The following is a 24,779-nucleotide window of genomic DNA, read 5'->3' as shown; positions in this document are numbered from 1 at the left end:
ACCGCACTAGCGCTAACAGCAGGGTGGCAGTGTCGGCAAATCCCTTTTATGATAAAGGTGAAAACAAAGTCGATGCAATTTTCTACTCAGAGTTCCCGAAATTGAGGGTGTAACTGCAGGAACTTCTGAGCCGGAGAGAAGGCTTCATAAAGAGATTCTATCGTTTATTTTTGGATTTTCATTTAAAAGTAAATCTAACACTTGAGTTATATGCAAATATGCGCAGTGCTTGCTGGGAAGATGCCGGCGGGTGCAGAGGGAGGGGCGGGGAGGAGGGGTTTGTGGGAGGGAACCGTGACGGTTTACAGCTGGTCTGGGGCTCTGCAAGACCTACTTCCCCGCAGCTGTGGGTGCCTATCTGGGGAAGGCACAAATCCCATCCTGTTAAAATTGAAAATGCACAAACTTGTGCCACTCCTAGCCGTCCACCCTGAAGCTGCCCCAGCACGTGAGCACTGGAGGCACCGGATCCCTGTAAGAGCAAAAAACTGGGAGCTAATTAATCTTCACCTACACAACAATGAAAGAGCAGAATGTGGTGGGTTCATAAAGTGGAATGCCATCTGCTGTACTTCTAAAGAGTGAATTAGACATCAAAAAAATTGACTGATAAAAGTTGCAGAATAAGTTACAGCATGACACCATTAACGGAAACAAAGTAATACTGCGCTTTATCAACAGGTATAAAAAAATTGAATGAAGAAGGTGTTGAATACGGTACTGCATGATACCGTAATAAAGAGCATACGTGTGCACACAAAACCTAGTGCTTTATTTTCAATGGCTACATGTTTCTATTATTAACACATATCAATTACCTCTGGAAAGGAGGGAGAGAGGGAATCTGGATGAGGGCAGAGACACACAAAACTTTAGATTTACCTGTAATGTTCTCATTTTTAAAAAGTATAGATTATTTTATTATTGTGCATTTTATTACTTGTGCAATTAAAATTATTTTAAAAATACAGTCCGTGCTTTCTATATTTTCTCTATTTCATTTCTTAAAGTCAGGTTTCTTGAGGTATAATTTATATACAGTAAATTCACCTTTTTTTTTTTTTTTGGCTGCGTTGAGTCTTCGTTGCTGCACGCGGGGTTTCTCCAGTTGCAGTGAGCAGGGGGGCTACTCTTCCTTGCGGTGTGCAGGCTTCTCATTGCGGTGGCTTCTCTTCTTGCGGAGCACAGGCTCTAGGCGCGTGGGCTTCAGTAGTTGTGGCACGTGGGCTCAGTAGTTGTGGCTCACGGGCTCTAGAGTGCAGGCTCAGTAGTTGTGGCGCATGGGCTTAGCTGCTCCGCGGCATGTGGGATCTTCCCAGACCAGGGCTGGAACCCGTGTCCCCTGCATTGGCAGGTGGATTCTTAACCACTGAGCCACCAGGGAAGCCCATAAGTTCACATTTTTTTATCATACAGTTCTGTGAGTTGTAACAAACTTGAACAGACATGTATCTGTTACCACAATCAATCAAAACATTTCTATCATCCCAAAAAAATTCCTTTGTCCCCTTTTCTAGTCAACTCCTCCCCCCATTCCCAATCCTGGCAACCTCTTTTCTGGCCCTGTAGTTTTGCCTTTTCCAGAAAGGCATAAAAATGGAATCATTCATTTATACTTCATTTTTAATATAAAAACTTTGTGCTAATTGTAAAGAAATTGATACAGTACAGAAATGTGAGAATGCTTTTCCCAAACTACTATTAACAGTTTTGTGTTTATCTTGCCTCCCACCTGTAGTGGTGCACTGTGGAAAACGCTATGGAGGTTTCTCAAAAAACTAAAAACAGAACTATCATACGACCCAGCAATTCCATCCCTCGGTATACATCTGAAAAAAATAAGAATAATGTGAAAATATACATGCGCCACAATGTTCATAGCAGCATTATTTACAATTGCCAACATATGGAAGCAACTTAAGTGTCCAACAGATGAATGGATAAAAAAGAAATATATTTATATTTATATATAAAAGAATGAAATTTTGCCATTTGCAGCAACATGAATGAACTTGGAGGGCATTATGCTAAGTGAAATAAGTCAGACAAAGACAAATACTGTATGATGTCACTTATATGGGGAATCTAAAAAATACAACAAACTAGTGAATATAATGAAAAAGCAGATTCACAGATTTAGAGAACTAGTGGTTACCAGTGGGGAGTGGGGAGGGGCAATTTAGGGGTGGGGAAGTGGGACATACAAACTGTTGGGTGTAAGAGATAGGCTACAAGGATGTATTGTACAACATGGGAAATACATAGCCAATATTTTGTAATAACTGTAAATGGAGTGTAACTTTTAAAAATTGTATAAAAAATAAAAGCAAAAAAAGTAAACTGGGTCTTAAAAAGATGGAGTGCAAAAACAAAAATGGTATGCCAGACCCTTAGGATAATGAAGAGAGCAGTGGCAGAGAAATAAGACTAGGAAGATAACTTAGAGCTTAGTGGTGAAGGGGCCTGGAATCTGTGAATTTGGATCTGTGGCAGGGTTAAGAGTGGATTGGGAATTTGGTGGGATGACGATGGCAAGATATAAAGACAGGGAGAGCAAGTTGCTACACCAATCCAGGTAGGAGGCAGCTTTTCCTGCTGACACTGCTGCTCACTCTTTGCTGTCCCAGCCCTTTGTACATTCCTTTATGTCTGTGGATTCTTGGGTTCTTGTCCATCTTAGTGTGAGGACCCGGGCTCCAGAAGGGACTCAGGCTGGAATCGGGTCTTCTTTACAACCCTAGCATCTAGCACAGTTAGTAAACAGCAGTTCTCACCATTGACAGTCAAGCGAAAGCATCAGTTTAATGGTCAGAGTGAGAATTCTGAGTTCAAGTTGAGAGTTTTCACTAATTAGTTAGAACTTGCCTAATCTCTCACAGGTTTCATTTATTTATTTATTTATTTATTTACTGACTGCGCCGCGCGGCATGCAGGATCTTAATTCCCCGACCAGGGATTGAACCCGCGCCCCCCGCAGTGGAAGCGCGGAGTCTTAACCACTGGACGACCAGGGAAGTCCCTCTCACAGGTTTCCTTTAAATCATTAAATGACTGACTTATCGGAGGTAAGGTGTATAGGAAATTTCCTGGTAGACAGCAATTGCTCAATTATTATTAACTGCCAAATCACAACCACAACCGGTCTCTCTTGTCCCCAGGTTTTTCCTGTTGGGGTCCAATAGGATATCTATGGAATGTTGGTCCCAGGAGATATTACCGTCCTCATATCACGACAAAGACACTAACCAAAAATGGCGACCTCTAGGCCATCCGAGGGCGTGTTACCGGTCACGCTAGCAATATATACAACAGGCTATTTTGGGGAGAAATAGCTAGCGCTGGGTTCGTAACGCCGGGTAGAAGGCGCAGAGCTTGCTCACACTACCAAACAGGAAAAAGCCCAACTGCCAGAGCTGACCGACAGCGATGAATATCGACCACGTGTCGGAGGGCGGTCCGCGCCTGTGCAAGCCAGGCGCGCGCCCGCCGGCCGGAAGAGCCGCGCGTTTCCGGGTTGGAGGCGGGGAGCGGTGCCGGAAGTACTCGGGGAGGGCCGAGCAGTCGGACCGGCTGCTGAGACGAGCGCTTCACTGGGGCAGTCTCCGCATATCATGGGGAGATAGACGCTGCTGCCTGTGAGTCTTGGGCCCTGGCAGTTAAGGAAGAAGAGTGGGAGGAGGGAGTCAGGACCCAGACCCACAGTGGTCAGTGTTTCAAGAGCCAGATTGTGGAGGAGACGGGGCTGTTAGGAATCGGGCTCTTGGGACGGGACTGAGGGGCTCGGGGCTCGGAGAAGACGCGGCTGTGGGGACCTGGGCTCCAGGCGGGACTTAGGGAAAGGGGACGGAGTTAGCCGGCACCCGAGGGAAAGTGGGCTGAGAGGGACAGGATTGTGAGGACCAGTGCTCCGAAGAGGAGAGGGTCGGAAGAGAACGGGGCGTGAAGCCACGGGCTCCTGAGAGGTAAAAGCGGAGCCGTGAGGACTTGGACTGCTAAGCGGTAGGAGCGGGACAGTGAAGACCCAGGTTTCTAAGGATTCAGAAACAGGGCGGCGAAGACTTAGGTTCCTGAGAGGCAGGAGCAGTAAGAGAACACTTGGGTTTGGGAAGAACAGGAGCGGGCAGTGAAGACGGGCTTCTGTGGGGACGGGATCGGGGCTTGGAGACTCCGAAGTACCTGAGGGAACAGGGCTGTGAGGACACTGGCTCCTAAAAGCGGAGACTATAAGGGGCAATGGATGTGAGGAGATCAGCCTCCAAGGGAAAGGGAGAGAGTTCGGAAAAAATATAGTGATCCTTTTTTTTTTTTTTTTTCTCATATTGGGTGAACCGAGGGTCGTAAAGGATGTGTTCAGGGAAAGACGACTCCTTTGCGCTGCCTACTTGGCTTTTGGCAGGCTTATCTTGTGTCGGATACAATCTAGGAAGCCCACTTGGAAGCATCTTCGTTTTCTGCTTCGTTCTGGCGAAGCACTGCTGTAAAGGTGAAGCAGTTTGAACTCAGCTGTATACTTGATAAGTGCTTTAAATCCCATTCCACCCAACTCCGAGCACAGATCTCTGCATCTCAAAAAACGAGGATGGCAGAGATGGAAGGACCCGGAAAGATAATCTTTTTTAAACTCGTATTTTACATATAAGGAGGTTAAAGTCCAAAGAAGGTTTAGGATTACAGTGAGGCAATGATTGATTAGATCATGATTTTGATACAGTACCCTGCTCTGCATAGTAGATAGGAGATGCTTGGTTAATATTCCTTGAAAACATGCTTCTAGAATCTTTGCTCTAACTTCAAACTCAAGAGGGAAGTTTTTACAAATTCTAGTATTTTATTTTGGGTCTTGTTAACTGTATTGACATTGATACAATGAATGTCACTTACGAGTTAGGAAACTTTTAAATGAAGCTCCTTCCCCCTTAACAATATAGTAAGTCATTTAGAAAGTCACAAATAAGTAAAATGTACCCTTTATTTTTAGCATAAGCATTTAGGGAAGATGGCTGCTTTTAGATAAGGATGGTGGAGAAACTTGGACCAGTCACTTTCATTCTTCAGTAATATCTTTTACTGAAACTTACTCAGACTATGGGGGGAGAGGGGGGAGGGAGGTCCAAGAGGGAGGGGATATAGGTATACAAATACTGATTCACTTCATTATACAGCAGAAACTAACACAACATTGTAAAGCAATTTTATTCCAATAAAAAAAAAGACTAACCAGATATCATCATAAGCACTTTTCAAATATTAAATCATTTAATTATCACTTACAGCCGCACAAGTTAGATATTGTTAGTCCCATTGTACAGGTAAGGAAATCAGTGCAGAAGGGTTAAGTTCCTTGCCTGAAAGCCCGTGCTACTAAGTGGCCCAGCCACAGTCAAACCCAGTTATGTGTTTGACTAAAACTTTTTTCTGTTTTTCTAAGTGGATTCCTCGCCATGTCTCAGCTTGCTCATCAGCAAAATAGAGGTAATAGTTATACAAAGCATGGCATTGAATGAAAGCACTCCCTCCTCCTAAAGACTCCTCTTACTATCAAGTACTATAACTTATTAGGGTATTTATGTAGTGTAGTATTTGAAGAGAACTGAATTCCTGTGTTTTAAAGAAGCATAGATATTCAAGATAGAAAAATGGGACCTGAATAGAACTTTCCCTCACATTGGAGTAAGACATATTTAATTTTAAATTTAGGAGGCCAAGAAAGACCAATTTGAAGAACAGGGGCTTAAATTGGATTAACTTTACAATTATTGTAACATGAACTAGATGATTGGGGAAACTGCAATAACTTTGTTCCCAGTGGGTTTGCCTAAACTGTTTGCAAGTGCCTATACTAAATGCAAGTGGTCAAAACTTACACCAAATTATGAGGTAAAGCATGGCCGTACCACCATTTCAAAATACTTGATGGTTTAATTAATAATAGTTTATTCCTGAGTTATCCTCATCTACATTTGCAAATTGTACTACTTATTTCACTCATTTGTGGCTCTAGCATCAATTGAATTATTAGAATAGGATTTCTAAGTAAGTACCTGATCAGAAGATCATTGTGTTAAAGTTGATGTGAACATAGAACATACTACTTTTGACCAAAGGTGTTTGTGGAAAGCCCCAAAGTGCTTTGGAGGTAGTACATCAGCAGTGTTTATAGCCTGCACTGTGACACAGGTGTTTTGGAGGCAGAAGACAAACTTTGAAATCTGTATATATGGACTTAATTTTATTTTATTTATTTATTTATTTTGCGGTACGCGGGCCTCTTACTGTTGTGGCCTCTCCCGTTGCGGAGCACAGGCTCCGGACACGCAGGCTCAGCGGCCATGGCTCACGGGCCCAGCCGCTCCGCGGCATGTGGGATCTTCCCGGACCAGGGCGCGAACCCGTGTCCCCTGCATCGGCAGGTGGACTCTCAACTACTGCGCCACCAGGGAAGCCCTATATTATTTTTAATTTTAGTTATTTTAATAGGTACTTAGTGGTATCTCATTGTGGTTTTATTTTGCATTTCCCTAATGAATAATGATATTGGGCATCTTTTCATGTGTTTATTTTCCATCTGTAAATCTTTGCTGAAGGATCAGTTCAGATCTTTTACCCATTTTTTTAATTGAGTTGTTTTCTTATTGAATTTTGAGAGTCTTTTATATATATATCCTGGATACAAGTTGTCAGATGCGTGATTTGTAAATATTCTCTCTTAGTCTCAGACTTGTCTTTTGTTTTCATTTGCAGGGCAGAAGTTTTATTTTGTGATTAAGTCCACTTTATCAATTTCTTTCTTTTGTGGATTGTGCTTTTGGTGTTGTATCTAAAAACTCTGTCTGACCCAAAGTCAGGGAGATTTTCTCGTACGTTTTCTAAAAGTTTTATAGTTTTACATTTTCACATTTAAGTCTGTGATCAGTTTTTAATTTATTGATATTTTGTATAAGGTGTGAAATAAAGGTCAAGGTTTATTTTTGTTGCTACTGCTATATTTTTTGTTATATTTTAAAAACAGGGGTCAGTATTACCTATTTCTTCAGTGGAAACAAACCAGATAGTAGTTTAATTTTTTTCATAGGTTACATATGCACATATTACAGAATTTGGGGTATACAATGAAAGATAAGTCTCGCACCTTGGTCCCATGGACCACCCCAGGTACTACCATTCTCCTATCCCCCTCAAGACAACCATTGTTTTCAGCTTCTTATGTATCTTTCCAGGAATAATTTATACATTTGTAATTATGTGTCTTTTTTTTTTTTTTTTTGCGGTACGCGGGCCTCTCACTGTTGTGGCCTCTCCCGTTGCGGAGCACAGGCTCCGGACGCACAGGCTCAGCGGTCATGGCTCATGGGCCCAGTGGCTCCGTGGCATGTGGGATCCTACCGGACCGGGGCACGAACCCGTGTCCCCTGCATCGGCAGGTGGACTCTCAACCACTGCGCCACCAGAGAAGCCCCAGGCAGATTCTTAACCACTGCGCTACCAGGGAAGTCCCTATCCTCACTATTCTGAACCTTGCATTTTAAATGAACAGGGTATCTTGAAGGTCATTTCATGAGCTTCCTCATTTTTTAGAAACAGGTTTATTGAGACATTCACATACTATACAATTCATCATTTTAAAGTATACAGTTCAGTGGTTTTTTGCTACAAACAGGATTGTGCAACCATCACCACAATCTATTCTAGATTATTTTTGTCACTCCTAAAAGAAACTCCATAAACATTAGAAGTCAGTCCCTATTCCTCTCCCCCACTCCTCAGCCCTAGCAACCACTAATCTACTTTTTGTCTCTATAGATTTGTCTATTCTGGACATTTCATATAAATGGAATCCTACAATATGTAGTCTTTTGTGACTGGTTTCTTTCACTTAGCATAATATTTTCATGAGTCTCATTCTTTTTCAGTCTATTACATTATATAGTTATATTGTAGTTTATTTAACTATATCACTTTTGATGGACATTTAGGTTGAAATTCCTTGTATGTATAGTATTCTATTCACATACAAGTTCAATTATAATATAAATTGCTAAAAATAGAACTATGGGATTAAAACAATATATGCTTTTCTTATTTTGGTAGATACAGCCAAGTAGCTCTTTATAGAGACCTGTAACTAATTTATATTCCCCCACTCCAGCAACTTATGAAATGATTATTGCTCCATAAAATTTTCAAACACAGTATGTATAAAACTATTTATTTTATTTTATTTTTTATTTTTTTATTTGGCTGTGCCAGGTCTTAGTTGCGGCATGCGGCATCTTTGTTGCAGCATGCAAACTCTTAGTTGCAACCACCATTGTAAAGCAATTATACTCCAACAAAGATGTTAAAAAAAAAAGAAAAACTCTTAGTTGCAGCATGTGGGATCTAGTTCCCTGACCAGGGATCGAACCCAGGCCCCCTGCATTGGGAGTGTGGAGGCTTAGCCACTGGACCACCAGGGAAGTCCCTATAAAACTTTTTCATCATTGCCAAATGGGGAATAAATAGTACGTTGTAGTTTTAATTTGCATTTTTATTATGAATGAGAATAAGGATCACTTCATTATTTTAAGAACCATTTGAATTTCTTTTTTTTTTTTTTTTTTTTTGCGGTACACGGGCCTCTCATTGTTGCGGCCTCTCCCGTTGCGGAGCACAGGCTCCAGACGCGCAGGCTCAGCGGCCATGGCTCACGGGCCCAGCCGCTCCGTGGCATGTGGGATCTTCCCAGACCGGGGAACGAACCCGTGTCCCCTGCATCGTCAGGCACACTCTCAACCACTGCGCCACCAGGGAAGCCCTTCACAATATTTCTATTGGGTAGTTGGTACTTAATGATTTGTAGTTATTTTTTATATATAAAAGAAATTAGTCCTTTGATATATCTTGCATATATTTTTGCTAGTTTGTCTTTTGTCCTTTAACTTTGTTTGTTATGTTTGTTGCCATGCAGACATTTTTATGTTTGTGTAATTAAACATATTAGTCTTTTCTTTGATGGCTCCTGAGCTTTGTAAAGTCATCCTTAGAAGGGTATTATTTATTCTTGAGAATATTGTTTTTCCAATTTTTAAAAATTGAGATAACTGTAGATTTATATGAATCTGTAAGAAATAATACAGGGCTTCCCTGGTGACGCAGTGGTTGAGAGTCCACCTGCCGATGCAGGGGACACGGGTTCGTGCCTCGGTCCAGGAAGATCCCACATGCTGCGGAGCGGCTAGTCCCGTGAGCCATTGCCGCTGAGGCTGTGCGTCTGGAGCCTGTGCTCTGCAACGGGAGAGGCCACAGCAGTGAGAGGCCCGCGTACCGCAAAAAAAAAAAGAAATAATACAGAGATCCCTTGCACTTTGCACCACCAGTTTCCCCCAACGGTAACATTTTGCAAAACTGTTGTATAATTTGAGAAGCAGGATATCAACATTGATACAACCCAACAATCTTATTCAGATTTCCCGTTTTACTTGCACTTGTTTGCTTATATGTGTATGAGTACTAAGTCCTATACAATTTCATCACTTTTTATAGGTTCATTTATCCATCATCACTATCAAGATATTGAACAATTCCATCACAAGCGCCCCTCATATTGCCTTTTATAACCACACCTCCCTCCCTCCCACCCAGTCCCTGACAACCTCACTAATCTGTCTTCTGTTTGTAAAATTTGCCATTTTAAAAATGTTATATAGGGGACTTCCCTGGTGGTGCAGTGGATAAGACTTCACACTCCCAAAGCAGGGGGCCTGGGTTCGATCCCTGGTTAGGGAATTAGATCCCACATGCATGTTGCAACTAAGAGTTCGCATGCCACAACTAAGGAGCCTGCCTGCCACAACTATGGAGCCCACGTGCTGCAACTAAGGAGCCTGCCTGCCACAACTAAGACCTGGTGCAACCTAATTAATTAGTTAATTAATTTTTAAAAAAAGGAAAACAAAAATGTTACATAACTGGAGTCATACAATATGGACTCTTTTATTTATTTATTATTTTTGGCTGCGTTGGGTCTTCGTTGCTGCGCATGGGTTTTCTCTAGTTGCAGCGCAACTAGTTTGCTTTTATAACATTAGGGCAACTGTTACCATGTTAACAATCTTTTCCTTTCCCATTTCTTCCATTGGTAAGATTTGTGGGTAAGGGAAAAGGAGACGTGGACCACATATGGTTTTAAAAAAAAGTAATCCTGATGCTGTGCTGCCCCCCTCAGCGGGCTCTTGGCCAACAAGTTTCTCTTGATCATTTAACCAGTGCGTAGTTAGTTGCTTTTATTAAGGGTAAACCAGGAGAAGATGATTTCTTGTATTAGAGAGTTAGACAATTTGTTGGAGAGGAACTCAGCAGTAGGGGCAAGATACAGATACTCATTCAGGTTGCTAAGCTTTATCAAGTTCTGAAAACATTGCCATGATTCTTGCAGGTTCAAATTCCACAGTTTCGGCCAATAAAGTATTTCATATGCTGCTAGCTTATCTCTAACAATAGTACATTCATTTTATTGGAAGAGAGTCTTAATGTTACTATTGTCATCATTAATTAATTTTAAAAGTTGTATATGAAAGAAATGGAGATGTTTTTCTTGGTGCCCAGTTGGAATAAGGAAATGTTCTCCACAGTCAGTTTGCCTGCATTCTGGTCATTGAAGATGTGCAGGCCATGCAACTGAAATGGTTCTGTGGCAAGGGTGGTGCTTGATGCCAGTTGTTCATTTACAGGTAGTTTTTGAAAATGGCTGCCTCTCGTTTCACCGGGCTCACAGCCGTTGCTGATGTAATTAAAGATCTAGACACTCAGATAGCTGTAAGTAAGCTCCTTGAGGTCACTGTGGGTGGAACTTCCTGAATGTGCTTCTGATCTTGATGACACCAAAGCTGATGTCCACGGAGTCAGCCTCATGGCTCTAAAATTTAGAAGTCTTGGCTACTCCAGCCTAGGGACTCTGCATGTATTTAAAGATTGCTAACACTCAGAGAAAATTTGCCCTTGATGACAGTGAAGAGCTTACTTTTAACAATTGCTAAAAACTGTGTTTATTAGGCCCTGACATAGACTTAAGCATGTTTTGAAACACCAAAATGAACTAATCTGTTTTCTGAAGTTTTGTGACTAGGTTTCAAGTATGTGATTGTGCCATGATTTATTTGAGTTTAGCATTATTTGATGTTCAAAAATAATGCATGTAGTACTTAACCAAGTATTCTATTTTTACAATTAACCAAGTATTCTATTTTTACAAAGTCTTCAAAAATGTCTTGCTCATTCTAGTTTATTTTTGTACATAAGATTCCTCATTTCATTTACTTCTTTATTTCACTTGTGTGGACTATTTTATTTAGCTTTTGGAGAAGAGATGGTTTCTAAATATCAGGTGAGAGCAATGAACATTCTTCATTCCCTCCATTTTCAATGTGCAGGTATCAAATGAAGACCCTTCAAAGTCTGACAGGCCTCATAGAATTTTACTTTTAAAACTCATCCTTTATTACATGTACTTCCAGAGCTAATTCTCTTGTTTTTCTTCTACAGTTGATTGGCCTTGGTCCTCATAGCTCCAAAAAGAAACAAGATCTCGATAAGCTCTATGAGCTGAAGTCCAAAGCGCGGCAGATTATGAACCAGTTTGGCCCCTCAGCCCTAATCAACCTGTCCAATTTCTCATCAATAAAACCGGAACCAGCTAGCACCCCTCCACAAGGCTCCATGGCCAATAGCACTACAGTGGTAAAGATCCCAGGCACTCCTGGGACAGGAGGGCGTCTCAGCCCTGAAAACAATCAGGTATCATCCGCTTTTTGTTCTCTGTGGGCACCTCTTATCTGTTCTTTGAAGCAATAACACTCTGAGAGATGTCCATCTCAGCTGCTGCCTCTTCCGCTCAGACTTCTCAAGTTCTTTATCGAAATATCATGTACATTTATCAGTTTTTACTTTGTAGTATTTAAGTGTGTGTATGCATATACATATACATACATCCATATATACATGCACTGACACAACAGCTTGTCTGTGACAGGTTTTTATATATAAATATATATGCTATATACTTGTTAAATAAAATAAAATAGTTAAATAATTAATGGATTCATTATTCATTATTCCTGTAATAAAAGTACTCTTGCCTCCAGTCTTTTCTCCTAGTTCATCTAGCTGCTGCCTTTATTTTCTGCAGTGATTCTAAAATCTGACCCCCTCTTTCTACCCATGATCCTGATTCTGTCCTCCAGAGCCATAAGAAATAAGTATACTCTCTTGACTTGGACCTTGTAGGCTGGGTAGAATAGGATGAGGAGACAACAGTTCAAGAGAATGGGGGAGGATTGGGCAGGTATTCAGGAGACCAACCCATGATGGGTGTGGTGTTGGAGAAGAGCAGGAGATAAAATTGTATAGGTAGGATTACGGCAGAACATACTAGGCCTATGCTAGTCAGTTTCCGTTGGAACTTTTAGTCAATAAACAATCTTTGCAAATATTTAATAAGCTTGAAAGTAACATAATAAAAGTTGTATATCTTAGGAGGATTAACTTGACAGTAAGGGGACAAGAAAGGTAGGAAAGGGGGCAGACTGGGAGGAACAGCAAGTCTAAGACTTTTGCAGTAAATCAAGATATGTGGCAAAGGCTTGAATTAAGTGATGGTTGAATGGATAGGTCTGAGACATTATTAACAAATATTTATTTTAAAAATTATTATTTTTTCCTTATTTCCAATGTCATGCAATGCTTATCGTGAAGCTTTGGAAAAAGAGAAAGAATAATAGCCCCAAATTCTACCACCACCCCAAAATAACTATGGTTAGCATTTTAGTGTATGTCTTTTGATCCTTATTTAGTGGCATATATATGTGGTATAACATTTCCTTTATGAAAGAGGGATCATAGTTGTACATACTTTCACAAATATCGATATTTAGTTATACAGAGATGAACACGTGTTCCCTGCCCTCAAGGAGCCTTCAGCCTATTAAGTCAGAAACAGGCAAGTTTATAAATGTACACAATGATAGGAGGGCACACAGGGTACAGTGGAGGCCAAAGGAGGAAGTGGTTGCTTTCACCTGGGTGGGCTGGGAGAGCGTCAGAAAGGAGGCACTGTGAGCTGAGCAGGTAGGAAGAAGGGTAGAAGAGCTTGTCCAAAGGCAGCAGGGGCACTGTACAACTTGTGGTGGTCAGAAAATTGCAGATTAATGTAGAGTTTACTAAAACTACCTGACAGATGTTGGCCTCTCTTCCATATTGCTCTTTCTGCCTTTCCCTAGGCTACTTCTGTCTTGAGACTATAGTCTTGTAGTAATAGCACCAAGTAAGCCAGACTGATAATTCTTTGGAAAGTAGAAACCAAACCCAACAAATTGATAGCCTTTCATTATAGGGTAATGAGGTGTTTGTTTCTTTGCTACTTGGCTGAAAAAAATGTTCTCCCAATTAACTTTAGGTATTGACCAAGAAGAAATTACAAGACTTAGTAAGAGAAGTGGATCCTAATGAGCAACTGGATGAAGATGTGGAGGAGGTAAGTTGGGATTGGGTACCCTAGAGACTGTGTCCCTGAGAAATAGTATAGAATAGCCATTAAGAGCACAGATTATAGAGGCAGACAAGTCTGAATTTGAGACTTGGCTCTGTCGGTGGGTCAGTTAACTTTTCTGAGACTCAGCTTCCTCCTGTGTTGGTAAGGTATGACATTATTTATCTACAGGGTTATTGTCAGGGTCCCATGAATAACTTATACAAATCACCTAGGAGAATGCCTAGCACTTTATAGCTAACAGCATTGCTACTTTTGCCTGTCAAAAAGGGTATAGGCTGCTACTCACAGGCAGTCACTTTCAACAATTTTAATTGTTTCTAGAACATTCCTCTGTATTTCTAAGTAATATTCTTTTTTTTTTAATTTTAATTTTTGGCTGCATTGGGTCTTTTTTTTTTTCGTGGTACGCGGGCCTCTCACTGCTGTGGCCTCTCCTGTTGCGGAGCACAGGCTCCGGACACACAGGCTCAGTGGCCATGGCTCACGGGCCCAGCCGCTCTGCGGCATGTGGGATCCTCCCGGACTGGGGCACAAACCCGTGTCCCCTGCATCGGCAGGCAGACTCTCAACCACTGCACCACCAGGGAAGCCCTGCATTGGGTCTTCATGCAGGCTTTTCTCTAGTTGCGGTGAGCGGGGGCTACTCTTCGTTGTGGTGTGCAGGCTTCTCATTGCGGAGCATGGGCTCTAGGCGCACAGGCTTCAGTAGTTGTGGCACGCAGGCTCAGTAGTTGTGGCTCGCGGGCTCTAGAGCGCAAGCTCAGTAGTTGTGGCACAGGGGCTTAGTTGCTCCATGGCATGTGGGATCTTACCGGACCAGGGCTCGAACTCGTGTCCCCTGCATTGGCAGGCAGATTCCTAACCACTGCACCAGCAGGGAAGCCCCTCTTTCTTTTTCTTAATTCATGTACAAGTTTTTCTGTGGGCATGCATTTTCATTTCTCTTGGATATATATCTAGGACTGGAATTGGTGAGTCATATTGTAACTCTGTGTTTTTCCTTTGAGGAACTTCCTGTTTTTATAAAGCATTCCATCCTTTTACATTCCCACCAGCTGTGTATGAAGGTTCCATTTTTTTAATCTTAGTTTTTTGATAATTTCTTCTCTGCTTTTTTTCTTTCTGTGTGTAATGACGGTTGGATGTTGGATCTTCTGCATTGATCCTCTTAGGTTTTTTTATCTTTTCTCTTTTTTCATTTCTTTGTAATTCTAAATTCTACTTGCTGGGGAGATTTTCCTTAGTTTGTCTTCTAAATTTTAACTTTCTTTTATAATAAAAATTTTAATTTCCATGAACTTTTTCTTGTTGACTTTTTTTTTCCCTAAGCCATTCTGTTCTTATTTTACAGTTGTAGTATCTTATTTTTCTCTCTAAGGATATTAATTACGTTGTTTGACATTTTCTTCTTTTCCCTGCATTGTCTTTGTTTCCTCTGGGTCCCTTTTTTCCCCTTTGGTTTGTTTATTTTCCTTTTAGTGTTGGAGACTTTCTTCAAATGTCTGGTGATTCTGGCTATCCATTCTTAAAGAATGAGCCACTAAAAACCTGATTTGAAGCAGAACTTACTGACTGATGGTCTTCGCCCAGTCATGTATTGGTAAATGTTTAACAACCAGCTCTGTGGAGAAAAAGACTCTGACTTTTAGCATTTCCTGATTTCTGTGGTGTAAATATTCTCACTATGCCCTATTTTAAGCTATCAACATGTTGTCACTGAATGCAGGATTGGGAAGAAATGCATGTAATTGGCCTTCATGACCTCATCTAATCTGGCTCCAGCATACTACTGGCTTCACTTCAGAATAATTTGTCCATAGTCAACCTTCTTAATGGGGCATTCCCTAATCAGTATCTGTAAGTCTTTCCTCTGGAATCACTTAGTATATGCAGAGAAAAATCCTTTAGTCTCCTATCTGGAGGGTTTATCTCTAGCTTCTAACATCCCGGAAGCAAGGCAAGAGAAAGGGACTGTGTCTTTCCCTTGTCTCTGCTGTGTCTGGTGTACTCTCATCCATAGCCACTCCTGTTCAGTTTTTCTGGGGAGTAAACCGACTGTGTTCTGGGTCAGGTACGTGTGGGAAGTCACTTGGCTGCTTTTGAAGTGTGGGGGTTGGGGGACTACTCTGTACAGACATGTAACAATTGTCCAGTTTTTAGTTCCATACCTCAGTCCAGTCTTCTGTGGTTAATGACACATTCAAATCCTGGATCTCTTAGGAGTTGCAAAGGGCAAATCAGTTCGTTCTCATTGGCGTCCCCTCTGCGTGCATTTGTGTTATACCTTCTGTCTGCTAGGTCAGTTCCCATTCTTCCTTTGTTACCTCTTTAACAAAAATTTACTTTAAAAGTTTATTGGAATATCTTGTCCATTAAGGTTTTCTCTCCTATCTTTTTGTCTTTGTGGATTTATATGTCTTTTGTTTTTTTCCTTTGTTGTTATTTTAATGGGTGTAGGGAAGGAGAGGAGGTCATTTTTAGAGTTGATCTGCCATGTTTAATTAGAAATCTTTCCTTTAGATGGTATCCATTTGGTTCTGTAGGAAAGATGACAATGCATTGATAGTCCAGCAGAACAAGGAATGTTTATAACTATGGTTGTACTTTTATTTTATTTTATTTTTCTGGTCAGCAGAGGAAGCCATGAGGAAGGTATTCACTGATCAAAATTTCCGTTTTTTTAATGTAGATTTTTAACTTCAGAATTCTGATTTTGCTCTTCACACAGTCTAGGAATAATTGATAATAAACTGGAAAGAATCCAGGTTTTGGACTCAGAACCTTGAGGTTGAATCCTGGTTTTGCTGCTTAATAGTTACATGGCCATGAACAAGTTAATCTCCCTGAATCTTAGCATCCTCCTCTATGGAGTTAGGGTAAAATCTGTGCCCCATTTTTTTCACAGGATAATTATAAGGACTAGGTGAGATAATGGAAATAAAAATGCTTTAAGAGAATACGAGGGAGTGAGGATTTAATGATTCACATTTATTTTCCTACCTAATTCATAAGAAGATGCGGAGAGGGTAAGGGTTGGGCTGGTTGATCGCTGCTAGGTAGAAAGTACGGAAAGTACATCCTCAGAAGGGTGTGAGTTTCTCTCAACCTGGTTAATGAGCTAATGTGTTTCTCTTGTGGTCCTCACTCCTCTTCCCCACCTTCGCTCAAATGCTGATTCCGGGCCTTCTGTTAGAAAACCTGACTGAATATGTGATTCAAGCAGATACAGTTGTCCAAGCAACAGGAGCCTACCCTGCCAGTGTCGTGGTTACTCTCCCCCACTTTTTTTCCCCCAGATGCTGCTGCAGATTGCTGATGATTTTATCGAGAGCGTGGTGACAGCAGCGTGCCAGCTTGCTCGGCATCGCAAGTCCAGCACCCTGGAGGTGAAAGATGTCCAGCTGCATCTAGGTATGTGGTCTCGTTTCTCCCTGAGGTATCCACACTATTGCTCCTCCAGGAACCTTCATGCCAGGATCAGACTTCTGGGCTCTGGGATTTATGTATTCAGGCCATAGTAGCATTAAACAGGAAAGAGAAATCCATGCATGGTAGGGGGAATGAACCCTAGCATTGGGTGTGCCACTTTCTAACTGTACCACCTCATCCTTCCTACTTACTTTCTCTTAGAGCTGGTTTCCTTATTTCTATAGCGGGGATCATAATACCCTCCTTACAGGGTCGTTGTGAGGATTATGGGTTATGTTCGTAAAGTGACTGGCACAAAGTAAGAGCTTAGTAAATGTAGCTATTATATCTCTACCATACATATAATGGTATTTTCCTTCCAGTTTTTAGCTTATTGATGTATTTTTCTCAAGAACATTATATCCATAATGTACATATAATTTTGTATTCTGCTGTTCTACTTAATAGACACTAAATTTGAGCTTGGGTTTTTCTGGGAGATACTCATCTAACATTGATAATTGTAATCACTTGGAAATGAATAAGCTACCCCCCTACATTGGTTGCAGTGTGATCAAAAGAAAGGGGACAGTCTGTGACTACAAAGACAGTCAGGCCAAGGGAATGAGGCAGAAGATATTAAGGGATTGAGTGCAGATCAGCCCATGGCTGAAAGCTTCCTTCCCAGTGTCAGGGAGATACTGCTCCAGGAGGCGCTGGTAGTGGAGGTGGGATAAATAACACACTTCTGGTTAACATTGCTGATATTAATAGCAAAAGACAGCCATTTCAATTATTTATTATTGTGTAACAAACATGGCTTAAAACAGTAACAGTTGTTCATTTTGTTCATGGGCCTGGGGGTGGACTGGGCTTAGCTGGGCAGCTTTGCTAAGGATCTCTCATGTGATTGAAGTCAGGTGGTGGCTGGGGCTGAGAGTGTTTTTTTTTTTTTGCGGTACGCAGGGCTCTCACTGTTGTGGCCTCTTCTGCTGTGGAGCACAGGCTCTGGACGCGCAGGCTCAGCGGCCATGGCTCACGGGCCCAGCCACTCCGCAGCATGTGGGAGGCCCGGGATCAGGGTTTGGGGAATTAGGGAACCTGGTGTTAACCATCTAGGGCTGCTGCCCACAACTTCCCTGCCCCGCGCCCAGCAAGGATAAGCTTGCCAGCGAGGCTGTAAACTCTTGATGGCTCTCTTCTGGATGGGCTGGGATGGGCACTGCCAGTGTTTGCTTCTGACCCGGCTATTTTCTATACTTGAATAGTTGAATAACCTCCCCTTCTGATTGACATGGTCTTTCTTTATTTCTGTGTGTTTTTTTTACATTAAGCATATTTATTTGTAGAGTATATATTCATACTAGTTCATTATCTTTAGGTTTAATTGAATGTAAATGTTCAGGGTTACTAAACTGATTAACTTATGTATCTCCTAACCTATTTTACTTGAATATGTGTTCAATATGTGTATATATATATATATATTTTTTGCATTTCCACAATATATATATATTTTTAATAACATTTCTTTCTTAAAAAATATTTATTTATTTATTTGTCTGTGCCGGGTCTTAGTTGCAGCATGCGGTATATTTTTGTTGCGGCATGCAGGCTCTGAGTTGTGGCATGTGGGATCTAGTTCCCCGACCAGGGATTGAACCCAGGCCCCCTGCATTGGGAGTGTGGAGTCTTAACCGCTGGACTACTAGGGAAGTCCCCACGATATATTTTAATCAGAATCTATTATAAACGTGTATATGTAAATACACACATATTACACATACACATATGTTACCATATATATTACCATAAATGCTATACAGTGCATGAATATTTATATTGTGATTACACCTGACATATGTTCCATTTGATTTGTCTGAAGTGAAGATCATTTGATTACTTTTCATGGTAATTACTTTTCAGAATTACTGAGTCAATTATGCACGTAATGTTTCCTTGCAAGAATGTATCTTCAGTATATTCAATATGTGTATTTTTGAGACAGGATCTTTCTTCATAAATATGAAAGTTAAATGAGATCATGAACATAGAATGCTTTGCACAATGCTGCTTTGTCCCAGCCATTTTATTACACATTTTATTCACTAAATGTTGTTGCTATTCTATTAATATTATATAAAATATAAATACAGTTAACCCTTGAACAACACGAGTTTGAACTGCACACGGTCCACTTATTGGTGATTTTTTTCAGTAGGAAATTCTGCAGTACTACCTAATCCACAGTTGGTTAAATCTGTGAATATGGAGGAACAGCATGGTTGGAGGGCTGACTATAAGTTATACGCAGATTTTCAAGTGCAGGGAGGGTTGGCGCCCCTGACCCCTGCCTTGTTCAAAGGTCAACTGTACACACTTATTTAAATATATAGTTACACGTACTTACATGTTTGCATTCATGCCTGGTAGCCACTCTCTTTAAAGTGACTTTGCATATCCATATCCTGATCCACTTTGTGTTGATTGTAAAGTGTAATTCCCAGAGAATAATCTTAGTGTCACCTTCAAGTACTGACAACAAATTATTAGCAGAAAGTTTCATTTTTATTTTCAAAGCAATATTGGAAGAGAGCTGTATATAAAATTATTCTAGAACCAACCATGAATCATTCATTCACACAATATTTGCTATGCATTAGACACAAAGTATAACTATAAAACCACTAATATTCAATTTGATTTTAAGTAAGTGCCTGTCTGGGGCAAATCAAATTTGCAAAACAAATGTTTTCAGTGCTCTAGGGGAGCATGATAAAGGAGTCCCCATTGTAACTCCTTTTGAGTAGAGATTTATTCCCTAAATAATCTTGTGTAAGTATAATTTTTTTTTTTATATTGGATGTACTTAAAGTGCAGTACACTTTTTTTTTTGGGCTGTGTTGGATCTTCGTTGTTGTGTATGGGCATTCTCTAGTTGCGGCAAGTGGGGGCTACTCTTCGTTGCGGTGCGCAGGCTTCTCATTGCGGTGGCTTCTCTTGTTGCTGAGCACGAGCTCTAGGCGCGTGGGCTTCAGTAGTTGTGGCATGTGGGCTCAGTAGTTGAGGCTCGTGGGCTCTAGAGCGCAGGCTCAGTAGTTGTGGCACGTGGGCTTAGTTGCTCTGCAGCATGTGGGATCTCCCTGGACCAGGGCTTGAACCCGTGTCCCCTGCATTGGCAGGTGGATTCTTAACCACTGTGCCACTAGGGAAGTCGAGTACACTTTTATATGTGGATTTAGGGGGCCATGTGGCTATGCCAGTTACTGAAAAAGTGGAAAAACCAAATCTCTGCCCTCTGATAACTTGTAGTGACAGTCTTACAGGGATGGTCATATCCAGTGGCACAAGGACATGGAGCTGTGGCGTGGACATACCTGTGTCTGTATCTGTCTCTCTATGTATTTATCCCAGGCTCTGGGATTGCATTATGCCATTGAAGCCTCTCAACCATCCTATCAGGTGGTTATTTCTGTTGTTACTACCATATAAAAAAGGTGAAGAAACTGAGACCAACGTCATATTGCTCCACAGTGAAGCAGCAGAACTGGGGCTTGGCTCTTAACTCCAGATTGCAAAGAATGCCTTTCTCTTCCTACTCCTCCTTTCAGTTTGAGAGGGGTTACCTTGAGCATAGGGGTAAGACAGAAGAAACAAATAACTTTTTATTGAAGAAACAAATAACTTTCCTTTCCTGAAGAGCTGCATGGAAACCTTAGGGCTCCACACTCAAAGTTTTGACGCATTTACCTCTTATTTCTTTGCCAGAAGGTCAAATAGTGTCCTTTAAAACCTTGGAGGTACCATATGTGATTCCCCCATTTGTGTCTCATAGAGCCCCTCTGCAGAGTTACTGTTAATTAGTACAGTTGATTGCCCAGATTAGTCCTCCCTGACCCTTGTCTGAGGGTCACACTGCACCTTGACACTGCCTTCCTGGTCCCCTTATCTCTGTGTGGGCTTCTTTCTTACAGAACGCCAGTGGAACATGTGGATCCCAGGGTTTGGCTCTGAAGAAATACGACCCTACAAAAAAGCTTGCACCACAGAAGCTCACAAACAGGTGAGAAGGCTTCAGAGTCTCGGGCCAGCCACAGCTGATCCCTTGAGCTGTGTCTCAGAGAGAATGCACACAGCTACCATCACTGTGGTTGTCATTTCCTCCAAATGTCAGAGAGGGCAAGAGGCAGCAGGGCTGTACGGGAGATCAGCCAGATTTTTCCTAGGTGCTTTTTTGTTCCCATATGGGGTCTCAGTTTTTTCTCTCAACTCTAATGGGTGCCACTTAAAGCTGTTGATTCTAGGTTTTTCTAACCTGTATGGAACTCGCCCCCTCCACATCTCTTTAAAGAAATCTTCCTTCATTGTTGCTGATTTGAACATCATCTAGGGCCCTCCGACTAGAGGGCAGTTTAAGCAAAGCAGAAATATGCTGTACTTGTGCTAGGAGGTAGCACCCAAGCTTCTCTGCCAGGCGTCTGGCCTCTGCCCCAGCTTAACCTTTGTTCTCCGTCCCTCTTACTGCAGAACTGAGGGGTCAGTAAGAGAACCTGTCTCCACTTCTACTGGGGAACAAGCTGTCCCAGTCATTGGTCAGTCTCATAGCAATGTTGGCCTCCATTTGACAAGTCTTAGTTTAACTGGCTACTCTGATTTGAAAAGTGGGCTTTTTCAAGCTTGATGTTCCACAGTCGGGCAGTTCTGGCTGAGTGTACCTCGCTTTTCCGTAGCCTGGGATCTCTGGAGTGGGTATGTTTACAGAGCTCACAGAGGAAGCCCTACAAGGAGACCGCCAATAGCCGGAATTGAAGGACTGCAGTGTTGTTCAGAAGGAAGTCCCTCCAGGCAGTAGATGGTCATTTGGCTCGGCTCTCAAATTATCCACTTTTCAGCCCTATTTATTTATTTATCAATCAACCAATATCATAATGTTCAAACAATCTCTTAGTCAAAAAGGGTGAGCAAAGCAAGTCATTAATTTGGCCAGTGGCTGGTAATAGTAAGATTTGAAACCCATGATCTGAATGTTTCCCTGATGGGTTATGGTGGAAATTGTTAGGGTCAGTTTCCTTCATTGCAGGCTATCAAGTGAGGAATGTCAGCTCCCTTTGCGTGTTGGCAACAGGCTCAAAACAGAGCCCTCTTCCTTATTTTTTCCATCATCAGAGAAGGAGATTAGGGGAAGGGGGTAAGCCTAGAAAGCACATGTTTTGATGGCCTGTCCCTTAAATCCCCAAAAGGCGGGAGCTGTCACCTTCTGCTTTTAACTGTTTTTGCCATCCTGCTAGTATAGGGCTTTTGGGGTCTTTTGGTCAATGAAATGGGTCCACTGGCCTGTGGAAACTTGTGTTAGGGCCCCGCAGACTGTGCTTGAGTTAGAAGGAACTGCTGAGCTTCCCTGTACCTGTAGGTTCCTGAGGAGTCCAGCCTGTGGTGTAGACCATGCTACCTGGTAGCCACACGTGGATGTCCTGGAAAGTTCCTGACTCTAACCTGTGTAATTGCTTATTTCTCTCTCCTTTCAGAGAATGGCATTGATCCGGAAAACAACCAAGAAATAACACACGGAAAGGTCAGGGAATGGACAACAATGTATTTGGAGATACTTGAGCTGAGACCTCAGCCATCTCATCCTTGGATTTTTTTTTTTTAATGCTTTACAGAGAAGCATATATTTTTTATTAACAGTGCAGCAATATCTATAATGACTGAGAGGATCTGCCAAAAGAATAAAGCCTCCTACCCCAACTTCTGGTCCCTTTTTCCTGCCATCTCAAAGAGGAGCAGTGTATCTTCCAGAGAAGATGTTATTTGTGGTTTATTATATAAGTGATTGAATTGGGGAAAAGCATTATGGTCTTGTTTGGTGAGAGAGTATTAGCAGGATTTGTAGAGGTTTTTGTTTCCTTCTCCCTCCCCCTTTTCCCTGTACTTTGTAATGTCAGTGTTTATATGAATATGACTTTCATTTGCTTTTCCAGAATAAAGAAGTTATTAATTGAAAGACACAGGGTGCATGGCTTACAGCCTTTGAAATGCCAGAGGAGGGTAAGCAAGGCTGGATGTAGCTCTCTAGTCAGCAGATGGCAGCACCATTATTCATTTCTGTGATGGAGGAAAAAACCCAGGAACTTTTCCATTATTTTACTCCAAGGAAGGCCTTACCATCAGTAGGACTTTTAGTCCAGATTGTCTGCCATAAGAATCGAGCAGGGTGACCTTCTGTCATGAGCCCCATCCTGAAGAGGCTCCTGATTTGGGGAAATCCTTTCCTGACCTGCTCTTCCGGAACTTCTGGAGTTCATCCTTGACGCTAAGAAAGGATGGCAGTAGACTTGGGGAAAGGCCTTTCTGTGCAGGTTTCTCTCTGTTCTCAGCTGTTGGTGTCCCTGATCCTAGTATTTTTACCACCGTGCAGAGGAAACCAGGCCCCTTGAGACCTCAGGGTCATGACCTTCAGTGGCAGCTAGCATCATCCTGTTATGTTCCTGGCAGAGCCCTTGTGGATTGTGAGGGTTCCGTGGGCTTCAGGGAGTGTAGCTGTTCCACCCAGGGGCCACCAGCATGGATACATCCACCTTGCCGTGGTTCGGGCCTCTGCCTCCTGAGGCTTGGTCTGTGGTGGGACCCTGCTTTTCACTCCCTCCCACCCTGGGTTTGGCTCCATGACCCCTCTCTTCACAGCTCTTAGATCTCTTGAGTGAGCAGCTTGAAAGCTGTGCTGATGTCACCCTTGCTTTCGGTTGAGGTCTCAACGTAGTGAGCGCCCCAAGAGGCAGCCAGCTTCTCCCCTCCCCCCGGCATCACCTCTCCCTCAACCACCAGGTCACTCTTGTGGCCTACCACCAGAAAGAAGATACTGGAGGGTTTTGCTTTCTCCAGAACCTCCCGATGCCGCTGGGGGACGCTCTCAAAGGATGTTCTGTTGGTGATTACCAAGCCGCAAAAGGCCTTCTGCCAAGTTCCTGCAGTAGGAGCGAGTCATTGGCCTTGGCAGCCAGGAAGGAATCCAGAATTAGTTTTGAATCCTGCACTGAGGACAGAAGGGGACAGGGGAATCAGGGCAGTTTAATGCAAAGAGCTAGGTAGAGTCAAAAGACCTCAGTTCTTGATCAGCTGCATGACAGGTGAATGGCTTCATCCAGCTAGTCGTCTTGTCCTGTATGTATACTGAGCGGCTTGTTCATTCAGCGAGTATTTATAAGCTCTGCCCCTGCCCATGCCAGGCATGGCCTGCAATGATGAATGAAAACAGGGAGCGACCTGCCCCTGAGTGAAAGGAAAACTGCTTCCATGACCAGGGCTGCAAAGAAGAGACTCCCAGGGCTGGGGAGGGCGTCTGAGCAGTAGAGCTGTAATTTGAGGAACCCAGGGGAAGGCGTGGGGATCACTTTCAAGGAGAGAGAGCTGCACGTATGCCAGCCCCGATGCCGTGTGATGAGGCAAGACGGGCCAGGTCCTGCAGTGTCTTTCGTAGGCCCCAGCAAAGAGTGGCCTTTACCCAAAAGTAGCAGGAGCCATTGAAGGATTTTAAGCAGAAGCATGATCGTTCAGGTTGATGTTTTGAAAAGCTCACTCTGGCCAGACAGTGGAGGGGGAAGAGAGGGTATTTGTGGAAGCAGAGGTTCCTGAGAAGGTTGTTGCCTGGACTGAGGTATTTGTGACGAAATGGAGAGAAGGGCGAAATCCGACAGCTGTTTAAGTGGTTACTGGAGGTGGGGGTACTGGAGAGTGGGGTGTCACCCGGTGATTTGTGGGGAGTCTTCTGACTTGGTGCCTGGGGCAGCTCAGCCCCTCGCCCTGGGCACGACGCCCTCTATCTTGCTAAGTAACCAGGCCCACCTGA

At 42.5% G+C, this 24,779-nt stretch overlaps 1 protein-coding gene across 2 annotated transcripts; it reads left to right on the top strand.

Annotated features, from left to right (window-relative positions):
- The first annotated feature begins 3,505 nt into the window (after nt 1–3,505).
- On the top strand, nt 3,506–22,937 carry TAF12 (TATA-box binding protein associated factor 12). 2 transcript variants are annotated; one of them, XM_067725107.1, is made up of 7 exons: nt 3,524–3,635; nt 10,710–10,794; nt 11,521–11,772; nt 13,430–13,507; nt 16,822–16,936; nt 20,908–20,996; nt 22,459–22,937. In XM_067725107.1, the coding sequence occupies exons 2-7, from the start codon at nt 10,723–10,725 to the stop codon at nt 22,492–22,494; spliced, it is 642 nt and encodes a 213-aa protein (XP_067581208.1). In that variant the 5' UTR covers nt 3,524–3,635; nt 10,710–10,722; the 3' UTR covers nt 22,495–22,937. The 2 variants fall into 2 exon arrangements, with proteins under 2 accessions (XP_067581209.1, XP_067581208.1); XM_067725108.1 differs by lacking the exon at nt 10,710–10,794 and having other exon boundaries at nt 3,506–3,635.
- The last annotated feature ends 1,842 nt before the right edge of the window (nt 22,938–24,779 follow it).

Source organism: Pseudorca crassidens, chromosome 2, assembly GCF_039906515.1.
Source record: "Pseudorca crassidens isolate mPseCra1 chromosome 2, mPseCra1.hap1, whole genome shotgun sequence".
NCBI lineage: Eukaryota > Metazoa > Chordata > Mammalia > Artiodactyla > Delphinidae > Pseudorca > Pseudorca crassidens.
This window is presented reverse-complemented; position numbering and strand designations above follow the sequence as displayed.

Excerpts from the sequence above, each read along its gene's own strand:
- TAF12 (XM_067725107.1), top strand. The coding sequence starts at position 10,723 with ATGGCTGCCTCTCGTTTCACCGGGCTCACAGCCGTTGCTGATGTAATT. Across the intron at positions 13,508-16,821 it reads TGGATGAAGATGTGGAGGAG|ATGCTGCTGCAGATTGCTGA; the intron begins GTAAGTTGGGAT and ends TTTTTCCCCCAG. Across the intron at positions 20,997-22,458 it reads CCACAGAAGCTCACAAACAG|AGAATGGCATTGATCCGGAA; the intron begins GTGAGAAGGCTT and ends CTCTCCTTTCAG.